The following is a 22,223-nucleotide window of genomic DNA, read 5'->3' as shown; positions in this document are numbered from 1 at the left end:
ATGCATCAGTTAGACTTGCACCAAGTATTCTTGGTATGAACCCAGTAACGGTTTTACAAAAGGGCAAAATATCTTGCTCCTTTTTCAATCACTGCTTGATAATTCTCAACACTAATACAACACTGGCATTCTTTATCACTGGCAATGCCCTAATACCATCAAGAAACACATAAAATCACTCTAGAGGTCCCTTTTGGTTCGTAATGGATAGAAAAATGAGTTCTGGGCTGAGTTTAATTTGGATTCTCTCTTATATGCATTTATTTAGGAGAGAGTCAGGTGCCACTTTTCTGCCCACTCACAGAAGGGGGAGATTTTCGTACATTTTACCCTTTTTTCAATCCTAGCATTTAATCACTGTCAAGAGTTGAGTATCATGCGCAAACAGTGCATTTCATGTAACATTCACTCATACTCACTAGAGTATGCATTTCATGTAACATTCACTCATACTCACTAGACCTCACAGGAAGATCACAGTCTGTAAGGGCACTAAAAACTGCAACTCATTCTTCAGCTACTTGCTGTAACACTACGAATGTTAAATGAAAAGCCAACAGTGCCACTATACCTCTCATCACACTTCTTTCCTATCTCTGAGCCCTGTCCTCATTTCTCCATCTTAGTTTTTATTTTTTAAAATAACTTTTAGTGCAAATCTTTTTAAAGGCTTACAAGGATTAAATATTTATTAACAAAACAAATGGGTTGGTTACCCTTTGACTAAAAGTCTATTCTATTCCCCAATTCTAATAGATTTTACTCTAAAATTCTGAGGAGAGGAAATTTTGTTTGGGCTTTTCATATATGTAATCAGAGTTTGGGGAGTAAAAACTCCAGAAGAGCTTGGGCATACTACAGGGAAACGGTTAGTCAAGATGGCTGCAAGCTAAAACCTACACACAAAACAGCAGTTAGGAGACACATCAAGGGAAGGGAATGAACATATAGTGACCATCTACAACAGAGTAGGTCCTGTGTGAGGCTCATTCATGTTATTCCCAAATAAGATATCCAAAGTTAGGGATGAAGAGTACTTTCCTCCATATAAATAGTGTATAAATGAGAGATAAATAAAATGGAGAAGCTATTTATTTCACCAGGATGCCTCAAAATGTTTTACTGTGAATTAGCTCTTTGAATAATCTTAACATTCTTAGTAGTCAGTAAGCTCTGTGAATTTCAGAACCACACTTTACTCACCTGCATAACTCACAGGGTACCCAGCACAGGGCCTAAAATACCTTCAGTTTAATGTTATCAGAGGGCAAGTTATATTTCCATTCACATCTGCGATATATCTGAGGCCCTCTAAGAGATTCTGTAACTTGCTCAGTGTTCTCCAGTTAAACAGGAAGAAGTAATCAATGTGCCACCCAGCCTCACCTAACCACAGAGCAGCCACATTTCTATTATGCGGTTTGTTGTTGTTGTTTAGTCACTAAGTCATGTCTGACTCTTTTTTGACCCCATGGACTGTAGCCCGTCAGGTTCCTCCGTCCATGGGATTCCGCAAGAAGAATACTGGGGAGTGTTGCCATTTCCTGCTCCAAGGGATCTTTCTGACCTAGAGATTGAACCCAAGTCTCCTGCCTTAGCTGATGGATTCTTTACCACCGAGCCTCCACGGAAGTCTAATTATGCAGTTTTCTCCTGATTATTTCAAGTGATCAGGGAAATGGCAGAATCTAGTATAGTTGTAAATTTGGAAAGGCAACATGCCAACAAAATATAAACATAAAGGCAACATACCAACACTAAATATAATTCCTTCTGATAACAAATATCAAAAATAGCACTTGAATGTTTACTATGAGCCAGGCACAATATTGAGTACTTTACATATGAACTTAATCCTAATTATCCTATTGCAGAGTGACCATTATACTCATTTTACAGATGAAGAAACTGAGGCGTAGAGATTAAGTAAACTGACCAAGGAGAGACATTTATTAACAACAGAACAATGAGAATTTGCTCCTCATTCTGTAAGACTCTGTCTGTGCTTTTAAATACATCCCTATGGAATGACAAATACTATCTACCTATGGACACCGGCTATACAATGTAGCCCTACTACGTGGGGCTTACGGGGTAACCTGAGAAGAAAGAAAGAGTGACAACTGCATGAAAACTGCACATGCACTTATACCCAGTTGTGTAATTCCAGTCCTTCTAGGGCCATGGGGATAGAGCCTTTTCTACACAGCAAGGGGTGCTGATGGGATTCTGAAGCCAGTGAAAGCCGAGCAGCCAAGGAGAGCCTCCCACCTCCAACACCTGAGTCTTCTGTGGAACTTCTTGGTAAGGCATCTTTTCTTTTTGGCAGAGCTCAAACATGACATAATGAAATCTTAATAACTGCTCTGTGTTGGCAGCTAGACCTGAAGGAACCTACAATAATTCAGTGCCCTCTTCACTCTCTGTTCCACCCCCTTCCTCCTCTGTTCATTAGAGCAGCAGATAAACCAAGAACATTTTTGAGAGTCCTTAAAAGCTTTCAGATCTACAGCCCAGACATTAACACTTCACACAACTGAGGCAGTCCTTACTGTTAGAGACTGTGAAAAGTGGAATCGTCTCTCTACTCGAGAATCATTGGGTAATTTGAAAATGATTTTGACACTTTCAGGGTCATCAGGGGAAGGCTCCGGGGGCAGACACTCCAACTTCCTTTCCTTCTCCTCTTGTAAATTCTGTAGAGACACAAAGCAAAGGTGAGACTATGGTTCCAACTAGGGAACAAGGAAACAAGAAATACAATCATATCATAGGTTTACTGGAGAGTATCAGGAAAAAAACTTCTTGGCAAGAGTCAGAAACACCTCACTTTAAATTATATTTACTTGATTACACACCACTGCATCACATGTGTTACTGATTGACTGCTAAGGTATGCAACTGGTAGAAAAAAGGGAAGGACTGAAAGACACTGGCTATAATCAAGCAGCAATATGCAATGATGAAACAAGATCAAGAATTAAATGTCAGATGAGCTAACCCTGGTACCTGAATGTTTAAACACTACTGCTGTGAATTAGCATATTGAACTGTTTACTGTCTGTTTATGCTTCCTTTTCATGGAACAGAGTTGTTTTACACAACCTTTATACTTACTCTTGTATTTGTTTTAATAAACTTTTTAAAAAATACTTTTTGTGAAAAATGTAGTAAATATTAAAATGGCACAGAGAATTTAAATCATGCACAATCCTATCATCTAGTTTTTCCCTTTCACACTTAAGAAAAGACCAGTCTGGGAGTCACCAGAAGCAGAGACAGGCTCCTCACCCGCCGCCGCCTCTCTTCTGCCAGCTTCTGCTGTTGCACCTCTTCCTCCTTCCGCCTCTTCCGTTCTCGCTCCTCTCGCTTCTTTCTCTCTTTTTCCTGGTCAGCTCTGAGAGAGGCCAAGTAGGCCTCATCCTGTTGCTGCCTCAGCACCTGGGTCTGGTTTCGTTCTTCCCTGTGGACAGATCAAAAGCACAAAAGGAAAAGATAAATCTCACAAAGCCCTGCATTTCCTTATACTGAAATTTTTTAGGGGGTTAAAAAGGTTGACAAGCTCGGCAGATAACTATTTCACACTATCATGAGAGAGTACAAAGAAAGCAAGCAGAATCTAAATGCACTGTCTCTTAATTTAATTTGGCAGAAAAAGAAATGGCGAGCTTTTCCATCTCTTTTTAATTTTTCATGTAAAACTATCCTTTCCCCCCAATCCTAACAGAAGTAACTCAGTATTATTGCCATCAAATGATCATCAATATCATATTTTATAGGTAAATACCTTCTCGGGTAACTGCATTTTTGTATATGTTGCTTTCATAAAACCAAAAAACCATACAGATATTTTAGCAGATTTGAAAAATACAGAAACACCTTATTCAGAGTTCTACTAATCAAAAAGGAAACACTAACATTTTGGTATACTTCTTTTTCTCTCTGAAAAATTGGGTATCTATGTAGAGTGTTGTGTGTCTGTGTCTGTAAAATTAAAAGAAAATATCCCAGAATGTTAAAGTGGTGGTTAGGGATTATGAATTATTTAAAATTTCTTCTTTGTGCTTTTCTGTGTTTCCTGAATTTACTACATTAATTCCTGAATATTACTTGTACGATGGGGGGGGGGGAGTTATAACCATTTCTCAGTTTTTATATTTAAGTTCTTTATATCATGCTCAGCTATTTTAAATGACATGATTTATAATCCTGAGCACAGAGTCTTTATTTTGAATGACATCTCCAAGGACAAATGATCTGATGGAGTTATTTAGGTCAAAGTATCCATATATGAATATTTTAACATTAAATGGAGAAGGCTTTTGAAGTTGCCTAACACTGAGAAGAAGTCAGGATTTGTGAAGCCCCAGGTAAGGCATCCACGTCTGCAGCTGGTCTCTCAGTTCCAGAGACGAACTCCCCTGTACCTCTCTAGGCGTTCAGACACCAGGTAAGTCTGATTTGCGTCCATGATAAATGTCAGCTGGTTAATGAGGTCATCAGGCTGAATGAGGCCTTCTAGACGTCCTACCACAGTCATCCTCCGATCCTTCAACATAATCATGGCCAGGAATGGATAGGTATTTTCTCTTAAAGCCTGTGAGACTGACAGAAAGAAGATCCAAAAAATCAAGGGCAGGACTTAGGGATAAAACAGAATAATTATCTTAAGAGTTCACACAACAAGCAAGAGATAACTGCTTTAGTCTCAACTGGGAAACAGTGGAGGTGTCATTTATTCCCTGCCTACCTTTTTTCCTCCCCTACTTTCTCAATCTTTTTGTTGTTGTTGTTGTTGTTGTTGTTATATATTCATGTTCCTATGTCCAATCAGTCTGATTAGAGGAGGGCAGGCTTTTCTGGTGGGGTGTGGTTGTCATGATGATGCTAGAGCAGGCTGCAGAGTTCAAGGACAATGTCTATCTGACAGAGCAAAAAGGATATACAAGGACTCTGGCTACTGCTTATTATAATAATCTTCCTTTGTGCTGGTTGGAGTCAAGCCTAAAGAGACCAAGGCTGCAACTCTCCAGTTTTCTGTTACTGGTGATGATCTCAACCATCATCTTCCCTACCTTTTGTTCCTTTTATCCAATCCCTTCCTTATCCCCTTTTCCTATGTCCTATACATGCTACCCAATAAAAAAAAAGGGCTAGCTTTTCTATTCTGAACAAGCTTGGAAAGTTGGTCCTCCAAATAACCAAGATTGTACCATAACAGTTTTACCTTATGATTTGAAAAGAAGGGATTTTAAGCTTCTATAAAAATATCCTTAGTCTCCTTCTATCACTGCTCATCTCCAAAGCCATATTAGAATGTCAAATATGCAAGGACTTATCAGCTGTTTGAAAACCAATTAGGAACAACAACTCGGATTCCAGGATGCAGACGAACCATCTACTGCATCTTTGGTTCTCAGGATTTAGCACAGAACCTGTATGCCAATATATACTCAAAAGTTGCTGAACAGAAGTAGCTGCAAAGTAAACTGTTTTCCTTCACTAGATGCCTTTATATCTTATGATGGTTTAGTTGCTAAGTTATGTCCAACTCTTGTGACCTCATGGACTGTAGCCTGCCAAGCTCCTCTGTCCATGGGATTCTCCAGGCAAGAACACTGGAGTGGGTTGCCATTTCCTTATCCAGGGGATCTTCCTGACTCAGGGATCAAACCTGGGTCTCCTGCACTTCAGGCATATTCTTTACCGACTGTGTGACCAGGGAAGCTGATACATCTTACACTGACTTCTAAAGATATTTACCTCCAGTTAAGAGTTAGTTCGGAGAAGGCAATGTGACTTATCAGCAGCAGCAGCAGCAGCAAGAGTTAGTTACAGTCAGTAAAGATCTGAGCTTTCTGAATCCCTATGGGCACTCAACATACTCAAACAACTATCTCACTGTGCAAGAAGCTCTGGTAAAATTGCTAATGACAAGAATAAACTCTCTGGTAAAAAGCCCACTAAGATTAAAGGCAAGTTGCTGGCCAGGACTGGGTATTTTAAAAAACAAAACAGGTTCTGGCAATGGTTAACTGTAATAAGTGGGCTAGAGTCTGACAGACCTGAGCGTGCTCCAAAACTTGCTAACTGTATGATCCTGGGCCAGCAGCTTAAACACCTAAACTATACAGTGGAGGTAATACAATCCCCATCTCTTGTGACTGCTGAGAGGTTTGGCTGGCCACAGAATAGTCATGCGATAAATGGCACGTCTGTCCAGATTATCTGAAAGATATTCTAACAATTTCAATGAGGAAAAAATAACCACACAACTTACCTCTGTATCCCTCAGGTTTGTTTGTGGAGCATGCCCAGAAGAGCATCCTAGTGTTTATTAGTGAAATAACTTCAGGTGCACAGAGTGTGTTGCTGTGGAGAGGGATGAAAATGACATAAGAGGAACTTGCTTTCCACAACTATCAGCAGATAAGATCAGAAAAGAGGAAGGAAAAAAACAATCCACTTACCGACAGAATTCATCAGAGTCCTGGTGATCATCTCCATGAAGATAAACCAAAAGAAAGCGAAGCTCCCGTTTGGCATCATTAAGTGCCTGTGAGAAACAGAAGATCACTAATTATGATGATGACTGTGCCTCACACTTTTAATTAGGATAAAGATCCTAATGGATACAGCTACGTATTTAGGAACAAAAGAAGAAATAAGGAAAGAAGGTAAGCAAGAAAAGCAGAAAACTCCTGGGCTTCTATCTTCACACCCTTGGCATTCCTCTCCCAACAGAAAGTCCATATGCTAATAAGCTTCAATGAAAAAGTTTTTAGTGTTGTTAGGATTTAAATTCTATTAGGCAAGTGAGAATAAAGAATAAGCAGCCTGACAGAAAAAAGCCCCATGTAATCACAGAAAAGTCAGCTGTTCCCACAGTCTAAAGGAAGATAAAAACAGGAGAATCTGACCTGAAAAAGGAGACGAGAATTTTGTCACTTTATAGCTACAGCAAAACGGGGAAGGCAATGGCAACCCACTCCAGTACTCTTGCCTGGAAAATCCCATGGTTGGAGGAGCCTGGTGGGCTGCAGTCCATGGGGTCGCTAAGAGTAGGACACGACTGAACGACTTCACTTTCACTTTTCACTTTCATGCACTGGAGAAGGAAATGGCAACCCACTCCAGTGTTCTTGCCTGGAGAATCCCAGGGATGGGGGAGCCTGGTGGGCTGCCGTCTATGGGGTCGCACAGAGTCAGACACGACTGAAGTGACTTAGCAGCAGTAGCAGCAGCTACAGCATAATAAATACTGTGAAGATAAGCTGGATCCCTTGCCACATGCCAAACGGATGAGAAAATGAGGGACCCAAGGGCATTTTAAAGAGCATGAGTTTTAAAAGATCTTCAAAAACAAGGCAAGTGTCCCAGATTCCTATGTATGCTTTTTCATTTGTAGACTCCTGGACACATTACAATTCAATTAAGATTTCCTGAACGACCAATAGTGGTCTACCCTCAGGATCACAGCAAAGAGGGTGTATGAGAGGTCCCATCTCATTCACAAATGTATCTCTAGCATTGAGCACAACGTGTGGCATATAGTAGGTGCTTAAGGCTTACTGAGTGGAGTGGGAGCAGCCAGTGAGAAAAAAAAGATGTGGCAGAATCACACAGGAAGCAAGAGTCAGCATTTTTCTCCTTTTCCAGATAGATTCAGGAATCCTGGAGGCTGCAGAACAGAACCACTCTTAGGCACATGCCCACCATGCTGCTTCTACATTTGTTTCTGGTGAAGTAGGGGTATGCCCAATACCCACAGAACTCCTACTAATCTTCACGCCCTGAGAGATAAACACAGTCAAAGGTGTGTGTTGCTTGGGTTAAATGAGATGGGCTGCCTTGAGTCTATGGTCTATGCCCTTATTCAGTTCTGTGAGGGATCCAAGAAGACTTAGGCTTTGCCTACAAGGAGCTTATAGTTTGTATAGGAGATAAGACATGAACACAAACAACTATAAAATAAGGAAGACTGTGAAATTGCTATAAGATTTAAAAAAAAAAAACACTATGAAAATACAAGACTATTTTAGTCTATAAGTAGGCAGGGTAGAGTTCAGCAATCAGGAAAGGTACAAGAGGGGAGAGACACGAGCTGGTGAAGGATGGGCAAGATTCCAGTTAACAAAAATGTGAGGAAGGCATTCCAGATAGAGGAAACAGTAAAGTAAAAGCAAAGGCACAGAGGTGGGGCGTTACAGAGTGTGTTAAGCGGATTGTTTAGCTGGAACCCATGGTACAGGGAAACAAGTTATGCAGGAAAGACCTCAAAAGAGGTTGGGATTAGATCAAAGAGGGCCCAGCTAAAGGGCTTGTTTGTGTGTGTGTGTGTGTGTGTGTGTATAAGCTATAAAAAGTCATTTAAAGGTTTTGAATAAAAGAATGACATGATCAGTGCTGGCCTATGCTTTCCTTTGAGGATAGAACCATATCAATAAATTGGCATCTATATGGTTTGTGGCACTGACCTGGCTGTACGTTCCCAGGTAGAAGACAGGGTGTGCCCTCCCATATTTCTCTTCAAAAGAGTGCATAAATGAAACAATGTCCCCAACGGGATCAGTGACCCGGCTGCGAGGGTCAGGCCGTATAAAACGAAGAGCAAACCTGGGGAGGAAGGAATAAATATCACATGAATTGGCTTACTGTAGTGCACACAGAGTGGGCCAGTTTGTAAAGATTCCTACACAGAGCCACAGGCTTGGCAGCAAGGGGAGGTGAATCACCTGTGAGTGGACCATCAAACCTGAGAATACAGTCTGGCTCCAAAGCCACAAAGCAGCAAGCTGTGCCACTGCCTGTTTAAGAAGAATGCAAACTACTAGGATTATAAATTTCAACACTGGTGTAAACAAATATTAAGTGCTTTTTGCAGAAAAATTTAGGACTGAAAGAACTGGGAAAGGAAGACACAATATCCACAAAGGTCAAGAGTCAGGCTGTGCCCTCAGACTCTTGTAATGGCACCGTCTGAAACAGCAGCCAAGAGCCACATATGGCTATCTAAATTACCAAGAAAATTAATTCAATACAATCAAAAAATTTAGTTCATCACTCACAACAGCCATATTTCAAGTGCTCAACAGCCATGTGTGGCTAATGGGTTCCATAATAGACAGTGAAGATACACAACATTTCCATCATCACAGAAAGTTCTGTTAGATAGTGCTGTTCTAGATAGAACAGGGCTGTCTCTTTCTGGTTGTTCTACCTGCCTCTCCCTTTCCTTTCTGTTCTCCTGGAATTTTGAGTTATGAATCCACATTCCCAAACTATTCGGATTATGGACAAGAACTTCAAATCCAAACTTGCAGTCACGATTTACTTGCTCATCAATGGGGCAAGTAAACTCTGCTCAGTGATTTATGGTTGACAGCATCCATAGAGCAAGTTATAAAATGGATCTAGACAACACCTGGCAGAGTTGAAGACTTGGCAGTTACTTAAGTTTAAAGATGGCAGATCTGTTTCTGAAGAGGCCATCTTATCACATTTGTACAATACCATTTATTTATCCTTTGGGTTTCCATAAAAGGCAAAGGAGCAGGGGCTTGATAAGTCAAGGTGCTACATTACATTAAACAAGTTGCTTGGATGATACAGTTGCATTAAAATTAGTAACACATGCCATGCATATTTTTCCCCAAGGAAGTGAACAATATTCATATACTTGATTCAGCATAGAAAAGCTAACTACACTATGATACTCTCCTTAGCAAATACTAAGCCAGTTCTTTATCCCCTTAACAAATTCCCCATATACACACAATGTCACTTGGAATTTCTCCTGAATAATCAAATCTAACTCATTGACACAAACATTCCAAAGCAAATTAAAAACAAAAGAAAGAAGCTGTGTATGTGGAGGAGTGATTAGAAATCCTTAAGATTAATGTTTTGATAACTTTATCTGAAATCAAGTAGTTTAGGATTATCTTATTACTCCAAGTTTTCAAATTTTATGAATGAATGATAAAGGTTTTAATTATCTTTTGTTGTTGTTCTTTCTCATCACAAAACAGTCCAATGGCCAACACAATTTAGGACAATTAGCTTAAAAAAAACCCAAAACAACAGATATAGCAAATGATTTTAAAGATTTTTACATGCACCTCTGAGGCTGGTCGGTCCATACCTTCAGGCTCTGTTCCCTAGAGTAAGGTAAAGATTAGCCTGTATTCAGAGGCAGGTACAGGTTGCGCTGTATGCATACAAGACTACATTTATTGGCTTGGATGCCCATAAACATTCTAGTTCTCCATAAAGATTAGGTGTGGATTCATCTATTACTGAGTTCTAGATCAGACACTCAAGTCTGATGTGCACCTTGGGTCCCCTGACGTTTTGCAGTCTTTCTGTAGCTTCTTGTGCTGAGCTCTCCAAACGGTAAAAGAAGGAAGTGAGAAGAAAAGTGAAGGTGTGAAGCAAGGGTGTACACACACGTGGAAGGGTTATAGTGCCAGCAACCTATGGGTTGTCAAGACAAAGGGAAATGTACAGAAGGGGTGTCTAGAACAGTGAAACTGTTATGGGAGGAATCTGGGGAAAAATGGGTCATTTCAGAGCAAGTCAATCTGTTGGAATTATGAGTTGTAAGATGCATTCGGGTGAAACTTAACAAGGAGTGTGAAGCTAGCAAAGGTAACAAAGGTTGGAACAGAAAGGGTGTGAAGACTAACTGAGGAATGTAGGGGGAAAACATGGTGGGATAGGGAGGATACAATAAATATAGGCAGACTCATTTGTGAAAATGGTAAAATCTGTTGTTACGTTTGAAAAACTGAAAATATTTTCATGCTATATGAAATACTTTAGGAAAGGTATTCAATATGATGATAAACTGGCAAGTCAAAATTTATAAGAGCATAAACCTTATTCTGATCTGTTTCTGCTCCAAAGTCTACCCTGTTGTTACTAAACACATGGATACAAAGGTACGTACCTAAATATATCAAGTATTGTATAATAGGTAAACCGGAACGGAAGCATTATCAAGTAATAACCCCATCCAAGCAGCCCCTGAAATTCCAAAAACAAAGTTAGATATCATTCTCCCAACCCATAATACCTTAATTGCTAGATAAGATTTTCATTATTTTTTGTCCTTTATGTGATTTCTCCTTCTGTCACATATGGTTCTCTTTTCCTGGACCACTTCATCTTTCTTAAAAAACCAACTACTTAGGACCTCATTTCATCTAATACTAACATAATTTTTATATTAAATCTGCTTGAACACTTTTTGTGCAGCTACTTACATTAATTGTCAAATTCAATTCCAAGTTTTCCTCCCCAAATCATAAATATTCATTCTTTCATTTTTAGAGTTAACACATTAAAATGTAGTATATAGAAATAACAAGAAAGATAACCAATATTACTACCTTGGACCTCTGTATAAAAGTGACGAATAATTGTATTAATCACAATTACAAATCTCCAAATACCTGCTAGTCTCAACAGTAGTGTTAATTATTTTATCAATATTGATTATTGCTACTCTTATTATTAACTAATAAATACACAGGGCTCTATAGCTTACAAAGCATTTATTATATATTATATTATGTTAATCTGATATCCTCTTTGTGTCCATGGCCAGGGAACTCTAGAGCTCTGGAACTCTATTAGTCGACATTAGGGTCTCAAACAAAGTCAAGCCCAAAACAAACTGGAGTAACACTGGGCACATATGCAGTCAAGTGCAGAATCCTAAGCACTGGACCGCCAGAAATTCTTTTGAACTACTCCTTGAATCATATAATCCTCTAAGATTCTGTGCTCTTCTACTGTTAAATACCCTAAAATAGCTACTTAGAAACTCTGTTTTTTAAATTTTACCAAGTACTCTGCAAAAGGAATGATGGAATACATTTTAAATTCAAGTGTAAGAAGTGAGTGTTAACTCTTAAGAATAAGAAACAGAAACTCGAAAAGTTCTCTGGAGTTCACTGTGAGTATACACACCTGACTTCTCTAATCTGACTATGAATAATCTGAAGAGGGAAGAATGCTTCTTTATTCATCTCTAGATTCCCAACAGCAAAATATCAAGTACCCTGAAACACTCTTAAATGCCAATTGAATATAACTGAATCACTTCCTTGCTACTACTAGCCCTGAGATTAATTTCAAAGATATGGCCAAGGCTCCCACAGAACTTCCAAGTATTTCCCTAGAAGTAGCTTAAAATTAAGCAAAATGAAACAGCAAAGAATTCAGTAAACATTTTAATTTAAAAGTGCAGGGTCTACTAAACACACAGCAAACATTTTTAGACACATAAATACATGTAGACAAAGTGTCATAAACACAAAACAAGGCACAGAAAACTCTTCAAGTAACTGGCATAGAAACAGGGAAAAAAATAGTTACTTTCATTGGTTCACTAAGGAATCAAGAAAAAAATGATAAACCCAATAAATCTACCAAGGAGCTAGGTCAAGCTAACAGGTTTATATTCTCAATATTCCTTTTGCTCCTATCATACAGAGATCAACATAACCAAGTAAGAGAACTTTTACAATAAAAAAGGGAGAGGTTCCAGCTATGAAATAACTTGCCCTTGGTTGTGGTCTTGAGACAACATAGCTGTAGATCCTGTGGTCAGCTGTATTAACTTGCAAGGGTCGCGATGGTGGTGGGTTGAAAACACTCGGTACACCCTCTTGCTCGTTCAATCTGTCCTGTACAGCAGCCTGAGAAGAAAAAAACAGTAGCACTTCAGTGATGCTCATATCAACCTAGAAGAGACAACTATTGCTGGTGTGTCAAAATAGGTCACCAGGGAGTACACACTCATGAACCTTTTTTAACTTGCTAAGGTGGGAGGCAATGTGTGGTGATGGCTCCATAATTCATATACAGAGGCGTCCAAGGAACCTGTCTGGAAGCTCACTGCTTTTATTCAGATGGTATACGCTATTTAGGGTGGCCAGGTTACAAGGTGTTTCACTGTACAAGCATAAGAAAAACCACCCACAGAGAACGCAAACTGTAGACACAGTTTGTGTCTGGTGCCCCCAGAACTGCGCAATGGAGCCATCTTGATCGGTTGGTATTGAGGGAAAGCTTGGCTTTGGAGCAGAGGAAGTTAGGTCTGAATCCTAGCTCCAGCACTGAGAAAAGTTGCTTGGCTTATGTGCCTCAGTTTTCTCACATGCAAAATAAATAAACAATACTTTTCAGGGTTAATCTGAAAATTTAACGAGATGACCATACAAAATTCTAATATAATTCCTGGCACAAAGATGATATTCAGTAAAAAAAAAAAAAAAAAAAGTTTCATTCCTTTCCTAACTCTGCCCCTGAAACTGGATATTTGTCCTAGTATAGTTAGAAAAGTTGGCTTTACCCAAAGGGAAATCTGATCTCCACCTTCAGCTTCTGGAGGTAATCAACGTCACACCTGGTAAGAGTATCTTTGCTATGGGATTTTATGGTGGAGCTACGCACCCTACACCCAAGGTAAGAGAAACCCAAGTAAGATGGTAGGTGTTGCAAGAGGGCATCAGAGGGCAGACACACTGAAACCATACTCACAGAAAACTAGTCAATCTAATCACACTAGGACCACAGCCCTGTCTAACTCAATGAAACCAAGCCATGCCTGCGGGGCAACCCAAGACGGGTGGGTCATGGTGGAGAGGTCTGACAGAATGTGGTCCACTGGAGAAGTATTCTTGCCTTGAGAACCCCATGAACAGTATGAAAAGGCAAAATGATAGGATACCGAAAGAGGAACACCCCAGGTCATTAGGTGCCCAATATGCTACAGGAGATCAGTGGAGAAATAACTCCAGAAAGAATGAAGGGATGGAGCCAAAGCAAAAACAATACCCAGTTGTGGATGTGACTGGTGATAGAAGCAAGATCCGATGCTGTAAAGAGCAATACTGCATAGGAACCTGGAATGTTAGGTCCATGAATCAAGGCAAATTGGAAGTGGTCAAACAAGAGATGGCAAGGGTGAACATCAACATTCTAGGAATCAGTGAACTAAAATGGACTGGAATAGGTGAATTTAACTCAGATGACCATTATATCTACTACTGCGGGCAGGAATCCCTCAGAAGAAATGGAGTAGCCATCATGGTCAACAAAAGAGTCCAAAATGCAGTACGTGGATGTGATCTCAAAAGCGACAGAATGATCTCTGTTTCTCTCCAAGGCAAACCATTCAATATGACAGTTATCCAAGTCTATGCCACAACCAGTAACACTGAAGAAACTGAAGTTGAACAGTTTTATGAAGACCTACAAGACCTTTTAGAACTAACACCCAAAAAAGATGTCCTTTTCATTATAGGGGCCTGGAATGGAAAAGCAGGAAGTCAGGAAACACCTGGAAAAACACAGGAAAATTTGGCCTTGGAATGCGGAATGAAGCAGGGCAAAGACTAATAGAGTTTTGCCAAGAAAATGCACTGGTCATAGCAAACAGCCTCTTCCAACAACACAAGAGAAGACTCTACACATGGACATCACCAGATGGTCAACACCGAAATTAGATTGATTATATTCTTTGTAGCCAAAGATGGAGAAGCTGTATACAGTCAACAAAAACAAGACCGGGAGCTGACTGTGGCTCAGATCATGAACTCCTTATTGCCAAATTCAGATTTAAATGGAAGAAAGTAGGGAAAACCGCTATACCATTCAGGTATGACCTAAATCAAATCCCTTATGATTATACAGTGGAAGTGAGAAATAGATTTAAGGGACTAGATCTGACAGACACAGTGCCTGATGGAACTATGGCCGGAGGTTCGTGACATTGTACAGGAGACAGGGATCAAGACCATCCCCGTGGAAAAGAAATGCAAAAAAGCAAAATGGCTGTCTGGGGAGGCCTTACAAATAGCTGTGAAGAGAAGAGAGGTGAAAAGCAAAGGAGAAAAGGAAAGATATAAGCATCTGAATGCAGAGTTCCAAAGAATAGCAAGGAGGGATAAGAAAGCCTTCTTCAGCGATAAATGCAAAGAAATAGAGGAAAAGAACAGAATGGGAAAGACTAGAGATCTCTTCAAGAAAATTAAGAGACACCAAGGGAACATTTCATGCAAAGACGGGCTCGATAAAGGACAGAAATGGTCTGGACCTAACAGAAGCAGAAGATATTAAGAAGAGGTGGCAAGAATACATGGAAGAACTGTACAAAAAAGATCTTCACGACCCAGATAATCATGATGATGTGATCACTCATCTAGAGCCAGACATCTTGGACTGTGAAGTCAAGTGGGCCTTAGAAACCATCACTAAGAACAAAGCTAGTGGAGGTGGTCGAATTCCAGTGGAGCTGTTTCAAAACCTGAAAGATGATGCTGTCAAAGTGCTGCACTCAATATGCCAGCAAATTTGAAAAACTCAGCAGTGCCCACAGGACTGGTAAAGGTCAGTTTTCATTCCAATTCCAAAGAAAGGCAATGCAAAAGAATGCTCAAACTACCGCACAATTGCACTCATCTCACAAGTTAGTAAAGTAATGCTCAAAATTTTCCAAGCCAGGCTTCAGCAATACGTGAACCGTGAACTCCCTGATGTTCAAGGTGGAGTTAGAAAAGGCAGAGGAACCAGAGATCAAATTACCAACATCCGCTGGATCATGGAAAAAGCAAGGAAGTTCCAGAAAAACATCTATTTCTGCTTTATTGACTATGCCAAAACCTTTGACTGTGTGGATCACAATAAACTGTAGAAAATTCTGAAAGAGATGGGAATACCAGACCACCTGACCTGCCTCTTGAGAAACCTGTATGCAGGTCAGGAAGCAACAGTTAGAACTGGACATGGAACAACAGACTGGTTCCAAATAGGAAAAGGAGTATGTCAAGGCTGTATACTGTCACTCTGCTTATTTAACTTCTATGCAGAGTACATCATGAGAAACGCTGGACTGGAAGAAACACAAGCTGGAATCAAGATTGCCGGGAGAAAGATCAATAACCTCAGATATGCAGATGACATTACCCTTATGGCAGAAAGTGAAGAGGAACTAAAAAGCCTCTTGATTAAAGTAAAAGAGGAGAGTGAAAAAACTGGCTTAAAGCTCAACATTCAGAAAACGAAGATCATGGTATCCGGTCTCATCACTTCATGGGAAATAGATGGGGAAACAGTGGAAACAGTGTCAGACTTTATTTTGGGGGGCTCCAAAATCACTGCAGATGGTGACTGCAGGCATGACATTAAAAGACGCTTACTCCTTGGAAGAAAAGTTATGACCAACCTAGATAGTATATTCAAAAGCAGAGACATTACTTTGCTGACTAAGGTCCGTCTAGTCAAGGCTATGATTTTTCCTGTGGTCATGTATGGATATGAGAGTTGGACTGTGAAGAAGGCTGAGCGCCGAAGAATTGATGCTTTTGAACTGTGGTGTTGGAGAAGACTCCTGAGAGTCCCTTGGACTGCAAGGAGATCCAACCAGTCCATTCTGAAGGAGATCAATCCTGGGATTTCTTTGGAAGGAATGATGCTAAAGCTGAAACTCCAGTACTTTGGCCACCTCACGCGAAGAGTTGACTCATTGGAAAAGACTCTGATGCTGGGAGGGATTGGGGGCAGGAGGAGAAGGGGCCGACAGAGGATGAGATGACAGAGGAGCCTAGTGGGCTACAGTCCACGGGGTCACAAAAGAGGACACAACTTAGTGACTGAGCACCTGTGCACGTGAGGATGTAGAAAAACTGGAACCATCATGCACTATTCTAGGGGGTATAAAACAGTGTAACCTCTGGAAGCAGTCTGGCAGTTCTTTAAAAGGTACTCTTTGAGACCCCATGGACTGTAGCCCACCAGGCTCCTCTGTTTATGGGATTTTCCAGGCAAGAATACTGGAGTTGGGTGGCCATTTCCTCCTCCAGGGGATCGTCCTGACCCAGGGATTGAACCTGAGTCTGCTCTGTCTCCTGCATTGGAAGGCAGATTCTTTTTTTTCTTTAAATCACTAAGCTACCTGGAAAGTCCTAGAGTTATCACATGATTCAGCAATTCTACTCCTAGATACATACCCAAGAGAAATGAAAACATATGTCCCACACAAAAACTTATACACTAATATCCACTGAAACATTAATAATAAAAACTGAAAGTGCAAACAATCCAAATATCTATGAACTGATGAATGGATAAAGATAACCGTGGTATATTCATACAAAGAATATTATTTGACAGTTAAAAAACTGATACATATTGTGACATGGATAACCAAGTGAAATAAGTCAGATACCAAAGGACAAACGTTGTTTGATTCCACTTATATGATGTATCTAGAATAGTCTAGTTTTATAGTGGCAGAAAGTAGAGTTGTGGTTACCAGAGGCTGGGCAGAGACAGTAATGGGAAATAACTGATTTAGTGGGTAGAGAGTTTGTTTGGGAAGATGAAAAAGTTTTAAAGATGGATAGTGGTTAATTGTTGTACAACAATGCAACTGTACTGAAATTAATGTTACTAAATTATACTGCCCCTTAAAAATTACATACCTGGGTGAAGCCAGATGTTCTTCACATACTTCAACTAAAACTATATATCACAAAAGATTAAAAGCAGAAGTGAATATGAAGATCCAGCTTTTTTTTTACTCAGCCAGACAAAAATATCTGCAAACATTCATGTTAACATACAATGAGTTTATTATTTTAAAAATGAATACTAAACTAAGAAAAAAGATATGAAACTGAAAGATGAACTTCCCAGGTCGGTAGGCGCTCAATATGCTACTGGAGAAGAGCAGAGAAATAGCTCCAGAAGGAATGAAAAGGCTGAGCCAAAGTGGAAACAATGCCCAGTTGTGGATGTGTCTGGTGATGCAAGTAAAGTCCGATGCTATAAAGAACAATACTGTATATGAACCTGGAATGTTAGGTCCATGAATCAAGGTAAATTTGAGGTGGCCAAACAGGAGATGGCAAGAGTGAACATCATTATTTTAGGAATCAGTGAACTAAAATGGAGTGGAATGGGCAATTCAGATGACCATTACATTTACAACTGTGGACAAAAATTGCTTAGAAGAAATGGAGTAGCCTTCATAGTCAACAAGAGAGTCTGAAATGCAGTATTTGGGTGCAGTCTCAAAAACGACAGAATGATCTCTGTTTCCAAGGCAAACCATTCAATATCACAGTAATCCAAGACTATGCCACAATCACTAATGGAGAAGAAGCTAAACGGTTCTATGGGGACCTACAAGACCTTCTAGAACTAACACCAAAAAAGGATGTTCTTTTTATCATAGGGGACTAGAATGCAAAAGTAGGAAGTCAAGAGATACCTGGAGTAACAGGCAAATTTGGCTTTCGGGTACAAAATGAAGCAGGGAAAAGGCTAACAGAGTTGTGCCAAAGCTTTCTGGTCATAGTAAACAGCCTCTTTCAACAACACAAGAGATGACTCTACACATGGACATCACGAGATGGTCATCACCAGACTGATTATATTCTTTGAAGACCAAGATGGTGAAGCTCTATTCAGTCAGAAAAAAAAAAAACAAAAAACAGGAGCTGACTGTGGCTCAGATTGTAAACCCTTTATTGCCAAATTCAGACTTAAATTGTAGGAAGTAGGGAAAACCAGCAGGCCATTCCGATATGACCTTATGGTTATATGGTGGAAGTGACAGATGGATTCAAGGTATTAGACCTGATAGAGTGCCTGAAGAACTATGGATAGTAGTTTGTAACAGTGTACAGGAGGCAGTGATCAAAACCATCCCCAAGAAAAAGAAATGCAAAAAAGGCAAATTGGTTATCTGAGGAGGCCTTACAAATATGTGGGAAAGAAGAGAAGTGAAAGGCAAAGGAGAAAATCTGAATGCAGAGTTCCACGGAATAGCAAGAAGGGATAAGAAAGCCTTCCTAAGTGATCAATACAAAGACGCAGACGAAAACACAATGACTAGAGAAGTCGAGAGAAGACTGGAGAAGTCTTCAAGAAAACTAGAGATACCAAGGGAACATTTCATGCAAACACGTGCACAATAAAGGACAGAAATGGCAAGGACCTAACAGAAGCAGAAGATATTAAGAAGAGCTGGCAAGAATACACGGAAGAACTATACAAAAAAGATCTTCATGACCCAGATAACCATGGTGGTGTGATCACTCACCTAGAGCCAAACATCCTGGAGTGTGAAGTCAAGTGGGCCTTATGAAGCATCACTAAGCAAAAAACTAATGGAGGTGATGGAATTCCAGCTGAGCTATTTCAAATTCTAAAAGATGATGCTGTTAAGGTGCTGTACTTAATATGCCGGCAAATTTGGAAAACTCAGCAGTGGCCACAGGACTGGAAAAGGTCAGTTTTCATTTCAATCCCAAAGAAAGGCAATGCCAAAGAATGCTCAAACTACCACACAACTGCATTCATCTTACACTAGCAAAAGTAATGCTCAAAATTTTCCAAGCCAGGGTTCAACAGTATGTGAACCAAGAATTTCCAGATGCTCAAGCTGGAGTTAGAAAAGGCAGAGGAACCAGAGATCAAATTGCCAACATCCTGTGGATCACAGACAAAGCAATAGTTTCAGAAAAACATCTATTTCTGCTTCACTGACTACACTAAAGCCTTGGACTGTGAATCACAACGAACTGTGGAAAATTTTTAAAGAGATGGGAATACCAGATCAGCTTATCTGCCTCCTGAAAAATCTGTATGCAGGTCAAGACACAACACTTAGAACCAGACATGGAACAACGGACTGGTTGAAAACTGGGAAAGGGGTACGTCAAGGTTGTATATTGTCATCCTGCTTATTTAACTTATATGCAGAATACACCAAGTGAAATGCTGGGTTGGATGAAGCTCAAGCTGAAATTAAGATTGCCAGGAGAAATATCAATAACCTCAGATATGCAGATGATACCACCCTTATAGCAGAAAGCAAAGAAGACCAAAGAGCCTCTTGATGAAGGTGAAAGAGGAGAGGGAAAAAGTTGGCTTAAAACTCAACGTTCAAAAAATGAGGATCATGGCCTCCGTTCTTATCACTTCATGGCAAATAGATGGGGAAACAACGGAAACCATGATAGACTTTATTTTCTTGGGCTTCAAAATCACTGCAGATGGTGACTGTAGCCATGAAATTAAAAGACGCTTGCTCCTTGGAAGAAAAGCTATGACCAACCTAGACAACTTATTAAAAAGCAGAGACATTCTTTGCTGACAACTATCCGTATAGTCAAAGCTATGGTTTTTTCAGCAGTCATGCATGGATGTGATAGTTTGACAATAAAGAAGGCTGAGTGCCAAAGAATTGATGATTTTGAACTGTGGTGTTGGAGAAGACTCTTGAGAGTCCCTTGGACTGCAAGGAGGTTAAACTAGTCAATCCTAAAGGAAGTCAACCCTGAATATTCATTGGAAGGACTAATGCTGAAGCTCCAATACTTTGGCCACCTGAACAGAAGACTCTTAGAAAAGACTCTGATGCTGGGAAAGATTGAAGACTGGAGACGGGACGACAGCGGATAAGAGGACTGGATGGCATCACCAACTTGATGAACATCAGTTTGAGCAAGCTCCAGGAGATCATGAAGGACAGGGAAGTCTGGCGTGCTGCAGTCCATAGTGTCGCAAAAAGAGTCGGACACAACTGAGTGACTGAACAGAGCAACATGGTAATAAACAAACAGATACAGCCTATATAAATAAAAGCTCTCTGGAGAACAACATACATATTTTGGGGCTTCCCTGATGGCTCAAACATAAAGAATCTGATTGTAATACAGAAGACCGAGGTTTGATCCCTGGGTCAGGAAGATCCCTTGGAGAATGGAATGGCTACCCACTCCAGTATTCTTGCCTGGAGAACTCCACAGACAGAGGAGCCAGGCAGGCTCATCTATGGGGTCACAAAGAGACACAACTGAGCAACGAACACTTTCACTTTTCACTTTTGACACACAAATATTTCTAGAGAGGCACAGAAATATCTGGGAAAAAAGCAAAAGAAATTGTTAATACTACTATGTTGGGAATGTAGGACTGTGAGACAGTGGTAGGGAAGTGATCAGAGCCAGATTTTTTCATATTTAATCTTAGGCTTTGTTTGAACTTTTTCAGCTAAATTTTCTTCTTCTATTAATTGATCTTTAAAAATTGAAGTATAATTGATCAATTTCTGCTGCACAACAAAGTGATTCATTTATACACATCTATATTATTGTTCTTCAGTCGCTCAGTCATAACCGACTCTTTGCAACCCCAAGGACTGCAGCACACCAGCTTCCCTGTCCTTCACAATCTCCTGGAGTTTGCTCAGACTCATGTCCATGGAGTCGATCATGCCATCCAGCCATCTCATTCTCTGTCATCCCCTTCTCCTCCTGCCCTCAATCTTTCCCAGCATCAGAGTCTTGGTTGACTGGTTTGATCTCCTTGTAATCCCAGGGACAAGAGTCTTCTCCAACACCACAGTTCAAAAGCATCAATTCTTTGGCGTTCTTTATAGTCCAACTCTCACATTCACACATGACTACTGGAAAAACCATAGCTTTAACTGGATGGACCTTTGTGGGGAAAGTAATCTCTCTGCTTTTTAATATGTTATCTAGGTTGGTCATAGTTTTTCTTCCCAGGAGCAACTGTCTTTTAATTTCATGGCTGCAATCACCATCTACAGTGATTCTGGAGGCCCCCAAAATAAAGTCTCTCACTGTTTCCACTGTTTCCCCATCTATTTGCCATGAAGTGATGGGAACAGACGCCATGATCCTTGTTTTTTGAATATTGAGTTTTAAGCCACTTTTTTCACTCTCCTCTTTCACTTTCATCAAGAGGCTCTTTTTTAGTTCTTCATTTTCTGCCATATGGGTGGTGTCATCTGCATATCTGAGGTTATCAGACTCCCAGCAATCTTGATTCCAGCTTGTGCTTCTTCCAGCCCAGCATTTCTCATGATGTACTCTGCATAGAAGTTAAATAAGCAGCGTGATAATATACAGGCTTGATGTACTTCTTTTACTGTTTGGAACCAGTCTGTTGTTCCACGTACAGCTCTAACTGTTGCTTCCTGACCTGCATACAGGTTTCTCAAGAGGCAGGTCAGGTGGTCTGGTATTCCCATCTCTTCAAGAATTTTCCACTGTTTGTTGTGATCCACACAGTGAAATGCTTTCATGTAGTCAATAAAGCAGAAGTAGATGTTTTTCTGGAACTCTCTTGCTTTTTCCATGATCCAACGGATGTTGGCAATTTGATCTCTGGTTCCT

General features: G+C 40.2%; 1 protein-coding gene across 1 annotated transcript in view; it reads right to left on the bottom strand.

Annotated features, from left to right (window-relative positions):
- The window catches only part of FAF2 (Fas associated factor family member 2), a 68,045-nt gene that overhangs the window by 6,118 nt on the left and 39,704 nt on the right, over positions 1-22,223 (bottom strand). The window contains exons 3-10 of the mRNA XM_068979756.1: positions 12,573-12,707; positions 10,952-11,028; positions 8,478-8,616; positions 6,471-6,556; positions 6,281-6,372; positions 4,428-4,605; positions 3,292-3,463; positions 2,553-2,696 (exon numbers count right to left, since the gene is read on the bottom strand). Of these exons, the coding sequence (XP_068835857.1) occupies positions 2,553-2,696; positions 3,292-3,463; positions 4,428-4,605; positions 6,281-6,372; positions 6,471-6,556; positions 8,478-8,616; positions 10,952-11,028; positions 12,573-12,707 (1,023 nt within the window). The remainder of the gene's footprint in view (positions 1-2,552; positions 2,697-3,291; positions 3,464-4,427; positions 4,606-6,280; positions 6,373-6,470; positions 6,557-8,477; positions 8,617-10,951; positions 11,029-12,572; positions 12,708-22,223) is intronic.

The sequence above is a fragment of the Capricornis sumatraensis genome, chromosome 9 (assembly GCF_032405125.1).
Source record: "Capricornis sumatraensis isolate serow.1 chromosome 9, serow.2, whole genome shotgun sequence".
Taxonomy (NCBI): Eukaryota; Metazoa; Chordata; class Mammalia; order Artiodactyla; family Bovidae; genus Capricornis; species Capricornis sumatraensis.
The sequence above is the reverse complement of the archived record's forward strand: the minus strand, read 5'-3'. Positions and strand labels throughout refer to the sequence as shown.